The sequence below is a fragment of the Mesoplodon mirus genome (genome assembly GCF_964341445.2).
Source record: "Mesoplodon mirus genome assembly, chromosome: 8".
Classification (NCBI taxonomy): domain Eukaryota; kingdom Metazoa; phylum Chordata; class Mammalia; order Artiodactyla; family Ziphiidae; genus Mesoplodon; species Mesoplodon mirus.
Window position 1 is genome coordinate 101,545,247 of NC_138984.1, and position 12,517 is coordinate 101,557,763.

Consider the following 12,517-nt stretch of genomic DNA (forward strand, 5'->3'; position numbering starts at 1 on the left):
AATGATGAAAAATCTGAAAGAGAAATTAAAGAAACTCTCCCATTTACCATTGCAACAAAAATAATAAAATACCTAGGAATAAACCTACCTAGGGAGACAAAAGACCTGTATCCAGAAAACTATAAGACACTGATGAAGGAAATTAAAGATGATACCAACAGTTGGAGAGATATACCATGCTCTTGGATTGGAAGAATCAATGTTGTGAAAATGACTCTACTACCCAAAGCAATCTACAGATTCAATGCAATTCCTATCAAATTATCAATGGCAATTTTTACAGAGCTAGAACAAAAAGCCTTAAAATCTGTATGGAGACACAAAAGAACCCAAATAGCCAAAGCAGTCTTGAGGGAAAAAAAAAATGGAGCTAGAGGAATCAGACTCCCTGACTTCAGACTATACTACAAAGCTACAGTAATCAAGACAATATGGTACTGGCACAAAAACAGAAAAAATAGAACAAGATAGAAAGCCCAGAGATAAGGTCATGCACCTATGGTGAACTAATCTATGACAAATGAGGCAAGGATATACAATGGAGAAAAGACAGCTTCTTCAATAAGTGGTGCTGGGAAAACAGGACAGTTACATTTAAAAAAAAATGAAATTTGAACACTCCCTAACACTATACACAAAGATAAAATCAAAATAGTTTAAAGACCTAAATGTATGACTGGACACTATAAAATTCTTGGAGGAAAACATGGAAAGAACACTCTTTGGCATAAATTACATCAAGATCTTTTTTGATCCACCTCCCAGAGTAATGGAAATAAAAACAAAAATAAACAAATGGGACCTAATGAAACTTCAAAGCTTTTGCACAACAAAGGAAACCATAAACAAGGCAAGAAGACAACCCTGAGAAAGGGAGAAAATATTTGCAAATGAATCACAGGACAAAGGATTAATCTCCAAAATATATAAACAGCTCATGCACCTCAATATTAAAAAAACAAACAACCCAATCCAAAAATGGGCAGAACTCCTAAATAGACATTTCTCCAAAGAAGACATACAAATGACCAAGAAACAATTGAAAAGCTGCTCAACATCACTAATTGTAGAGAAATACAAATCAAAACTACAATGAGGTATCATGTCACACCAGTCAGAATGGGCATCATCAGAAATTCTACAAACAACAAATGCTGGAGAGGGTGTGGAAAAAAAGGGAACCCTCTTGCACTGTTGGTGGGAATGTAAATTGATACAGACACTATGGAGAACAGTATGAAGGTTCCTCAAAAAACTAAAAATAGAATTACCATATGATCCAGCAAACCCACTACTGGGCATATACCCAGAGAAAACCATAATTCAAAAAGACACATACACCCCAATGTTCATTGCAGCACTATTTACAATAGCCAGGTCATGGAAGCAACCTTAGTGTCCATCTACCGATTAATGGATAAAGAAGATATAGTACATATATACAGTGGAATATTACTCAACCATAAAAAGGAACGATATTGGGTCATTTGTTGAGACGTTTATGGATCTAGAGACTGTCATCCAGAGTGAAGTAAGTCAGAAAGAGAAAAACAAATATCATATATTAATGCATATATGTGGAACCTAGAAAAATTGTACAGATGAACCAGTTTGCTGGACAGAAATTGAGACACAGCTGTAGAGAACAAACGTATGGCCACCAAGCAGGGAAATCTGCAGGGGAGTGTGGTGGTGGTTTGATGAGTTGGGCGATTGGGATTGACATGTGTACACTGATGTGTATAAAATTGATGAATATTAAGAACCTGTGGTATAAAAAATAAGTAAAATTAAATTTTAAAAAATACTCAACGTATCTTTGGTTAAAGAGCAGTGAGTGAAGCTGTTTGATTATTGTAAAACAAGCAGTTTCAGGGCAAATCGAGTGGGCTGATACCTAGAAAATGTCATTAAGCTGTGATCAAGGAAAGAAGATTAGAGGATGGATTCCAATGAACTCAATCACTGTTTGAAGCCTAACTCTGGGCAAGTCAACATACTGATAAGAGGACATGACAATGTCAAGGACTAATGAAATACCCAGAGACATTCAGGGTCATCCATTATCTATTTATTCCACTTTGGAAGTGATTTAAGAAAAAATGTTATTCTGCGGTGAAGGCAGAATAGGGGAACTAACACTTATTTAGCATGTATTGTGTGCCAGGTGTTTTAAATATGTTATTTCATTTGATCCTCAAAACAGGTCTTTAAAATGGGTATTACAACCTTGTTTTATATATAAGGAAACAAACTCTAAGACCAGTAAATAGTCTTTCTAACTGAGCAGAACTAAGTAAGGGGAGGAGCAGTGTTTCAAACCAGATTTTTATTACTACAGAGTTATTGTCTTTATAAAATTTTGCCACTTATAAAACAAATAGAGATAATATGGGAGTTAAAGGTAGTTATGAGCACTGTATAAACATTTAAAATGTATATTTTTCTCAGATTTTATTGAAATACCAGAATTCTTGACTATTAAATTTTCACTTTCAAACTTTCAAGAAAAAAAAATGGGAGAAAATATTTACAAATGAAGCAACTGACAAAGGATTAATCTCCAAACGTTCCAAGAAGCTCATGCAGCTTAATATGAAAAAAACAATCAGGGGAGGTGACGGAGCAGGGCCTGGGCATGAGGCCAGGCGGCAACCGGAGCACAGGTGGCAGCGGCAGTGATGAGCGACATTGTGGAGAAGATGCTAACGGCGCTGCCGGGACTCTTCTTGAAGAACCAGTCAGCTAGTGGGCCCGCGGCCGCCAAGGCGTCCTTCTCCTCCCAACTGGGCGGCCTGGTCCGTGGCATCACTGCACTCACCTCCAAGCATGAGGAAGAGAAATTAATCCAGCAGGAAGTGAATAATCTGAAAGCAACTGTTTCTGCTCCTACTACAACTCTGAAAATAATGAAGGAATATATGGTGAGACATATATTGTGAAATGCTTGGATATGATGCTTCCTTTGGTTACATACATGCAATCAAGTTGGCACAACAAGGAAACCTTTTAGAAAATAGAGTAGGTTATTTGGCTGTTTCTTTATTTCTACATGAAAGTCATGAACTGTTGATTCTCCTTGTGAATACAGTTGTAAAGGACTTGCAGAACACTAACCTAGTAGAAGTATGTATGGCACTTACTATCGTCAGTCAGATTTTCCCTCGAGAAATGATTCAAGCTGTTCTTCCATTAATAGAAGATAAACTTTAACATTCTAAGGAGATTATATGAAGAAAAGCTGTCCTAGCATTTAAATTCTATCTCATCGCTCCTAATCAGGTACAGCATATCCATATTAAGTTTCGGAAAGTACTTTGTGACAGAGATGTTGGGGTCATGACTGCTTCCTTGCACATATACCTTAGGATGATTAAGGAGAATTCATCTGCATATAAAGACTTGACTGGGAGTTTTGTAACAATTTTGAAGCAAGTGGTTGGAGGAAAACTCCCCGTAGATTTTAATTACCACAGTGTACCAGCACCATGGTTACAAATTCAGCTGTTGAGAATACTAGGACTTCTAGGAAAAGATGATCAAAGGACAAGTGAATTAATGTATGATGCTCTCGATGAATCCTTACAAAGAGCTGAGTTAAATCACAATGTCACATATGCTATTCTGTTTGAATGTGTACATACAGTCTATTCTATTTATCCTAAATCGGAATTACTTGAGAAGGCTGCCAAGTGCATTGGAAAATTTGTTTTGTCACCTAAAATAAATCTCAATTATTTAGGATTGAAGGCTCTTACCTATGTTATCCAACAGGATCCCACTCTGGCTCTTCAATACCAGATGAAAATAATTGAATGCTTAGACCATCCTGATCCTATTATTAAAAGAGAGACTCTGGAACTTCTTTACAGAATTACTAATGCACAGAATATAACAGTGATTGTCCAGAAAATGCTTGAATATTTACATCAGAGCAAAGAAGAATATATTATTGTCAATTTAGTTGGCAAAATAGCTGAGCTGGCTGAGAAATATGCCCCTGATCATGCCTGGTTTATTCAGACAATGAATGCTGTATTTTCAGTGGGAGGAGATGTTATGCATCCTGATATTCCCAATAACTTTATGAGACTGCTAGCAGAAGGTTTTGATGATGAAACAGAAAATCAACAATTAAGACTCTATGCAGTTCAGTCTTATTTCACTTTACTAGATGTGGAAAATGTGTTCTACCCACAGAGATTTCTTCAAGTTATGAGTTGGGTTTTAGGGGAGTATTCCTACCTCTTAGATAAGGAAACGCCAGAGGAAGTTATAACCAAGCTCTACAAGTTACTTAGGAGTGACTCCATTTCTTCAGAAACAAAAGCCTGGATAATTGCTGCTGTGACCAAGTTGACACCTCAAGTACACTCTTCTAGTATAGTTGAGAGATTAAGCCAAGAATTTACCACATCTTTGGATATTTGTTTGAGACAGCATGCATTTGAATTAAAACATTTGCATGAGAATGTGAAATTTATGAAAGGCTTGCTTCCAGTTGATAAGAGTTGTGAAGACATGGTGGTAGATACTTCCTTATCTTTTCTGGATGGTTTTGTGGCTGAAGAACTAAGTCAGGGGGCAGCACTTACAAACCTCACCACCAACGGCAGGAGGAAAAGCTTTCTCAGGAAAAAGTTCTCAGTTTTGAACCATAAGGACTCTCCTTTTCTTCATCTGGCTTCTCTGGACGACAGTCTCCTGCTGGCATTTCTCTTGGTTCAGATATATCTGGGAATAGTAAAGAGACCGGGCTAAAAGAGACAAATAGCTTGAAGCTGGAAGGTGTAAAGAAATTGTGGGGGAAAGAGGGCTATCTTCCCAAGAAGGAAAGCAAAACTGGTGATGAAACAGAAGCTCTGCCAGTCCCTCAAGTGAATATAATAATGGAAAATGTAGATCAAAGTATAACAAAAACCGATCAATCTCAAGCCCTTACCCAATCTAAAGAAAAGAAAGAAAAGCAGCTGCTGGCATCATCACTATTTGTTGGACTAGGATCAGAAAGTACAATCAATTTGCTAGGAAAAGTAGATACCCTTTCTCACAAGTTCAGAAGGAAATCAAAAGTCAAGGAAACCAAAAGTGGGCAAACAACCACTGCTCAAAATATGACCCGTTCTTCCTTTAGTTCTTCATCAAATGTGACTTATGAAGAAGACTATTATTTGGATCATTTGCAGGATAGAGGAGACAAAGAAGTAAAGAAATTTTCTCTTAATTCAGAACTTTTAGATTCTGAGTCACTCACAGAACTGCCCTTGGTTGAGAAAATCTCAAATTGCAGGCTGTCTACACCCTCTTTGTTTGCTGGTAACAACATGGAAGTTTTTCACACTCCTCAGTCCACTGCAGCCTCAGTTGCCAATGAAATCTCTTTAGCTGCTTCTTTGCTGGAAGAAACTACTGAACACATGCATTCAGATCTTATGGAGGTCTGTAATAATGAAACCATATCAGTGTCTTCTTACAAAATTTGGAAAGATGAGTGTTTGTTGATGGTCTGGTCAGTTTTTAATAAGAGTGTTTCAGAACTGAAAAGTGCTAACTTAGAAATTGCTCCTACAGAAAATTTAAAGATCACTGAGCAACCTGGATACTGCTTGCCTGTAATAGAAGCAGAAAGCACCAAAAACTTTCAATACAGTGTGCAGATGGAAAAACCTTTTACAGAAGGGAATCTTTCTGGTTTTATAAATTATCAAGTGATGGATACTCATTCTGTTCAGCTCGAATTTTCAGTAAACTTATCACTATTAGATTTCATTGGGCCATTAAAAATCTCGACTGAAGACTTTGGTAAACTCTGGTTATCCTTCGCAAATGATGTGAAACAAAATGTGAAGATGCCAGAATCACAAGCTGCTCTGCCTTCTACCTTAAAGGCCCTGCAACAGGAACTAAGACTTCATGTTGTTGACATTATAGGTTTGTAGTGTTCTAAAAAGGCAATCTTGTGTTTATAGGGGCTTTCTTACAATCAGAAAACAAATCAACTCTTGTAAGTGTCAGATTTCTTAGAGCTGTATTTCATGTTATGAGTATCTTTCAGATAAGTGTGTTGTTCAGACTTTATTAAAGAATGTTTTGTGTGGTAAAATATACATAATGAAATTTACCATTTTCACCATTTTTAAATGTACAGATTAGTGGCACTAAATACATTCATGTTATGCAGCCATTGCCACCATCATCTCCAGAACTTTTTCCTCTTTCCTAAGTAAAACTGTACCCATTAAACACTAACTCCCCATTGCCCCTCCCTCTCCAGCCCTTTGCAAACACCACTCTATTTTCTGTCTCTATGAATTTGACTACTCTAGTTACCTCATCTAAGTAGAATCATACAATATTTGTCCTTTTGTGACTGGCTTATTTCACTTGTCTTAATGTCTTCAAGGTTCATCTATGTTATGTGTCAAAATTTCCTTCCTTTTTAAGGCTGAATATTGTTCCATTTTACGAATGTACCACATTGGTTTATCCATTAATATTTTGACAGACACTGTGTTTGTTTCCATCTTTTGGCTATTGTGAATAACGCTGCCCTGAACATGGGTGTACAAATAAATCTGTGTTTGAGTCAAAAAAAAAAAATCACAATCCAAAAATGGGCAGAAGACCAAGACATTTCCCCAAAGAAGATATACAGATTGCCAACAAATACATGAAAGGATGCTCAACATCACTAATCATTAGAGAAATGCAGATCAAAACTACAATGAGGTATCACCTCACACCAGTCAGAATGACCATCATCAAAAAATCTACAAACAATAAATGTTGGAGAGGGTATGGAGAAAAGGGAACCCCCTTGGTGGGAATGTAAATTGATACAGCCACTATGGAGAACTGTATGGAGGTTCCTTAAAAAAATAAAAATAGAATTACCCTATGACCCAGCAATCCCAATACTAAGCATATACCCCAAGAAAGCCATAATTCAAAAGGAGTCATGGTCCACAATGTTCATTGCAGCTTTATTTACAATAGCCAGGACATGAAAGCAACCTAAGTGTCCATTGATAGATGAATGGATAAAGAATATGTGGCATATATACAATGGAACATTACTCAGCCATAAAAAGAAATGAAATTGTGTTATTTGTAGTGAGGTGGATGGACCTAGAGTCCGTCATACAGAGTGAAGTAAGACAGAGAGAGAAAAACAAATACTGTATTCTAACACATTTATATGGAAACCGAAAAAAACAAAAATGGTTCTAAAGAACATGGGGGCAGGACAGTAATAAAGTCTCAGACATAGAGAATGGACTTGAGGACAAGGAGAGGGGGAAGGGTAAGCTGGGATGCTGTGAGGGAGTGGCACGGACATATATACACTACCAAATGTAAAATAGATAGCTAGTGGGAAGCAGCTGCATAGCACAGGGAGATCTGATCGGTGTTTTTGCATCCACCTAGAAGGGTGGGATATGGAGGGTGGGAGAGAGACACAAGAGGGGGAGGATATGGGGATATATGTACACATATAGCTGATTCACTTTGTTATAAAGCAGAAGCTAACACAACAATGTAAAACAATTATACTCCAATAAAGGTGTTAAAAAAAACTGATATCTAGTTCAGACTTGAAATATAACTTGTTCTTTATTTTCATAACATGGAACTGAGGAAGAAGATCCAAAATATTTCCTCTTCGGAAATAATTAATTCTTATTTATGTAAACGGCTCTATTGTCAAACCAATCTATCCACTAGAATGAGCTAGACAGAGAATGAATCTTAGTATGAAGCCATAACAGAAACCAGGGAAGAAAATAGATTTAGTGATGCCTCAGAGGCAGATACTAATTTTTTTTTCTAACCAAATATGTGACCATCTGTAATTTAAGCAAATATTGAATCTAAAAATTGGATGTCTGGTTCACTTGATGCTTGCAATTTTCTTTCAGATGGTGATTTTAAAAGTATGTAACAGTACATATTTACAGAAAGAAAATGAAAATGAGAACTTTGAAATAATTTGGGGGATTGGAGTGATTAAATGAATCTCCTACTTTCTGTGCAATTGTCTGAAAAACCTGTAGTATATTTTTCGTTTGCTGCTAAAAGGATGCTCATATTCTTTGATGTTAACTGAAGTTTAAAATCTTCCTGGAATTGGAAAACTTAAAAATAATGCTGTATATGAAAAATAAATGTTAACAAAGAATTTTTATCTATTTACCTACCACACAGGGCTGAGTAGGCAGTTACCTTATTTTATCCATAGGTTCTAATATTAAGCCAAGTTGAAGTGCCTGAAAGCAGCTCTTTTGCCTGTTTCCTGTTTGCCCATTTCTGTTTCCCTCTAACCTTAAAAGGACCTAATTACAGAAATGAGATCACTAAGCAATTGAAACTAACTCCTGACATGCTCTCCTGAATGCACACCATGCCTTGTCTAGCCTGTTGATTATTTTCCTAGATAAAAAGAAGAATGAAGAATTAAGCAGTTAAAAAATGACTAGCTCTCTACCCCCAACACCTCCCCCCAAGGTATCCTGTAGACAGATCACGTGGGCAAGATAACATCTGAAGAGAGAGTCAGCCAGTCTGGACGCAATGGAGAAGGATGCAGAACCCAACCTCCTGCCTCGATGAGTCACTGATCCTTTCTTCCCTTTAAAAACCGTCATAGCTGAATAGAGTCTTGGGAGTTCGTCTCTGGGCACAAGTCCACCATCTCCCCCGATTGCCAGCTTTTCGATTAAAGCACCTTTCCTTTCTACTGACACTTTCTTCTTGAATGATTGGCTTTTGAGGGGTGAGCAGCAGAACCTGAGTTCAGTAACATGCCCGCAATGCGCATTCCTGCAATCCCTGACCAGAAGTCCTCTGCAGCTATGTGACCCTCAGAGTCATGTCCTCTCAGGACCAGTCTTTGTCACTCCTACTGGAGCCCAGCATGTCCACTGTCATATCTCCAGAGAGCAGATTCTTGGCTCTCTGTCCTGGTGTAGTTTCTGCTTTGGGCCCTCTGGATTTGCTGTCTTTCTGACTCTCCCTGGAGATCAGCGCAGTGCCCCTGGAGTCCTTATTTCCCAAATGTCATGTCTTCCTTTGTCTCAGTAGAAGCTCATCTGTGAATATTCAGTCCTCTGGGATCCTGGCACAAGCCAGCCACCACACCTCATCATGCAAAATTGGGTGAAAATATTATGAGTCTCCCCAGGAGAATCAATAGATATAATCAACACAAACAGTATTTCCTTTTCTTATTCTTTCTGGCTAGCAGTTCGTGAGGCTCATTATTTTCCTTCTTCAATCACATAAGGTCACCTGAAATCAAACAGCAGCATCTCAATGCCTTGCACAGATTATAATGTCATGACTTGCCAAGTATAATCCTCCCAAGGTAGTTTGTCAGATGAAATGTACCTACTTTTCCCTTTCCTGATTAATTATAACTTTCAGTTCAGCCTCTGATGTCCGTAAGGAACTTTGATTTTGTTCTATGGAACATTCCTCATATGACTAATGATGAATACCCTCTATTCTTCCTCAAGGTGGCCTTTTTGAGTCTGAACATCATAACCTATATGACAAGGTGACAGGATAAAGAAGCTAGGTCCCTCTGGATCCACCTGAGTGTACAGCAGAGCCTGATAGACGGGCTCTTCCTTGATATCCTCCCTTACCAAGCCTAGCCTAGGGGAGTTACAAATGAGACATCGCACATCATCTTACCTGGACACACTTGTAATAATGAAAATAGCCAAGAGCATTCTCTGAATACTTGAGAGTAGGTTTCCAGAAGGTGCCTCATATCTGAGATTGGAGTTTTCATTTTCTTGGAGAGACCATGGTCCTTGAGAACATAGCATCTTTGTCTTTGAAGCATTTCAACCACCTGCAAGAGTTGCTTCAGACCCCGTCAAACTGGGTTGGAATGACTGTATCTAGCGCTTCCCACTTTGGGGGCTTTGGGATTGTAAGTGGATGTTGAAATACTGAAAGAAAGTGATCATTAAAAATGTCCCAAGACATATATAGTGTTTTCAGGCATGATGGTTAACCTTGATATCTTGGCTCTTTTCCAAATTGAGTAATTGTATCTGCCAAGCTCAAGGTCCCCATACATTTTTAATTGAGGAATTATCTTTTCTTCTTCTCTTAAAACCTGCTTATGGGTTTATTCACATCAGCAAAACAGACAGGCCATGGCATCCCAAGGCATCCCCATCTGTGATTGGTGAGGCAGTCAGAATTCTGAGAAGATAGTCTTCTTTGAGCAATTGTAATAGGGCTTTATTCTACACAATTCATTTGCCTAGTTATATCTGATGTTTATAATGCTAACAAGAATCAAAGCATTGAAAACAAAATAAGATCATCTTTAACATGAAGAAAATGTTGACTACTTACAAATAAAACACACTAATACCAGAATGCCAGCTCTGTAATAGAGCAACACAGAAGAAATGTAAAACATAGCTTCCTCCCAAATGTTTTTTTACAGGTTACTTTTCACAGATTAAGTGGAATGATCCATTTGTGTGTGTCTGTCACAGTGTCAATAAGGCCTCTTACACAGAAAGCTATAGTAGGCCTTGTAATAATATACTTTTGTACTTATACTAATATTTGTTCCAAGAGGTTGAATGACCTGTAGATTGGCTAGATAAATTTTATACTTCTCTTCCTTCTTCTTTTGCTTCCACTATCAATTCCTTCTTCACAATGACTAGCTTCATAGTAAAAATGTTAATCACACTTATAGTAGTTGGGCTGTTATATTCTAGCACTGAGCTCAAAATATTAAATGCATCATCTTGTTTGATCCACACAGAAACCTTCTTCAATAATCACTATTATTCTGATTCTATAGATAGAGAAACTGAAGCTTTGAAGTGTAGATAACTTACCTAAAGTTACCCAGTTACTAGGTAACAGATCAAGATTTCAGAAGACATCCGACTTCAAAACCTGTGCTCACGCTACTGTGCTTCTTGCTTCTGTTTTGTAGCTAGAGATAGTTAGATATGAGCAAGATTAAATGAAAAAACAACAAAAATGTGCTCAAAAGATGCACTGTCTGTCCATGCTGGACTGGAGATTTTAGTTATAATGCTTGGTTGTAACTACTACAGTGGTTTTTTTTTTTAAAGTTTCTCAAGTATCTCCAAAATTGTAAAATCTGTTCTGTTTATTTTTATATTTATAAAACACCAAGACTGTATGTGACTATTTTTATAAACTCTCAACACTCTTACTCTAGAAATTACTTTTATGATAATATTTGGCAATACTAATTGTGGTCAAGACTCTTAGTTGCAATCTCTGTCTACCTTGAAAGAAATAGTGTGGAAGTTTATGCAGATGCTTACATTAAAAGAAATATCTAAACCTGTTCCCCATTTTTCAGGTGGAGGATTAAAGGGCAGCCACCGCTCAATGCATCTATTACTTTATTGGCTATTGTAATAAGTTAATAAAATGGACATTTCCTTATCCAGTAAGAGAGGTTCCTTAATTTAATTTCTTCATGTGATGGTAGAAGCTGACTCAGAATGTAACTAAAGAAGTAGCACTAGTGAGATAAGCTCAGCTTAAGTTTCCCAGAGACAATTGTCCAGTTTTGAACTTATATTAAGCCATGCCACATAAATGTTAAAGCAGGCAGATATCTAGATAAGAGGAGAGAAAGGGGATACAGGCCAAATGGCAGGAAACCACACATCTTGTAAACAACAGAGGTCCTTGGACAGACAAAGAAAAGCAGGAACCTCCAGACTGACAGGAAACCACATGTTTTGGGGTGATCAGGGTCCTGGAGGCAGACAAAGAAAGGTGGGAAAAGGGGGGAATCTCCATTGTCCAAGTGTAACCTGTTGTATAATGTGCTTACCTTACAAAAAATGACCCTTGCAGATCAGAATTTCCCATTATGCACCGAGGCCATGACACTTTCCATCAAGGGTAAATAAGGGCAAAAATTCCTCCTCCCCTCGGGAAGGTGGAGCTGGGAAGAAAATCAGAAATTCACCCCAATGAATACTCTACCTCTTCACTTCTACACCCCACATGACTTGCTTGCCAAGAAAACTCAGGGCAGCTCCTCACTTGAGTCTGCCCACTATCCCCTTGCGAGCATACTATCACTTGAATAAATCCTCACTTTTCTTTCTTGACCTCCCTGTCTCGTCTCTGAATTCTTTCTGTGATAAGACAAGATACGACTCTCCAGTATCATAAACATATATGGCTAGTGGAATGACTATAGCCTTTGCATGCAGAAGATCACAACAAATATGATTAAGGAACAGAGTCAAAATAACTCTGAAGAAAATCTAGCTTCCTAACCAGGACCTTTTCCATTAGATCGTGCATGTATGCTCGGAAAGACTTGATGTGTTTTAAAGTGAGTTTCTCAATGTCACCAGTGATGTCTTTGACTACAGTTAGCAAGCTCACATCAGGTCTTCCTTACATGCTTCTCTGTTTCAGTCTCTCGGTGACTGACACACTCTGATTTAATTTCTCTGATAACCATGAAATTCTAAAGCTA

General features: G+C 37.8%; 1 protein-coding gene across 1 annotated transcript; it reads left to right on the plus strand.

Annotated features, from left to right (window-relative positions):
• Nucleotides 1–2,681: 2,681 nt before the first annotated feature.
• On the plus strand, nt 2,682–6,325 carry LOC309809507 (AP-4 complex subunit epsilon-1-like; the record flags this gene model as incomplete). Its single annotated transcript, XM_082630627.1, is given in 6 exon segments — nt 2,682–2,929; nt 2,931–3,210; nt 3,214–3,231; nt 3,235–4,588; nt 4,591–4,658; nt 4,662–6,325. Coding segments are annotated over 6 exon segments (3,246 nt in total). The 3' UTR covers nt 5,940–6,325.
• Between the last annotated feature and the right edge of the window lie 6,192 nt (nt 6,326–12,517).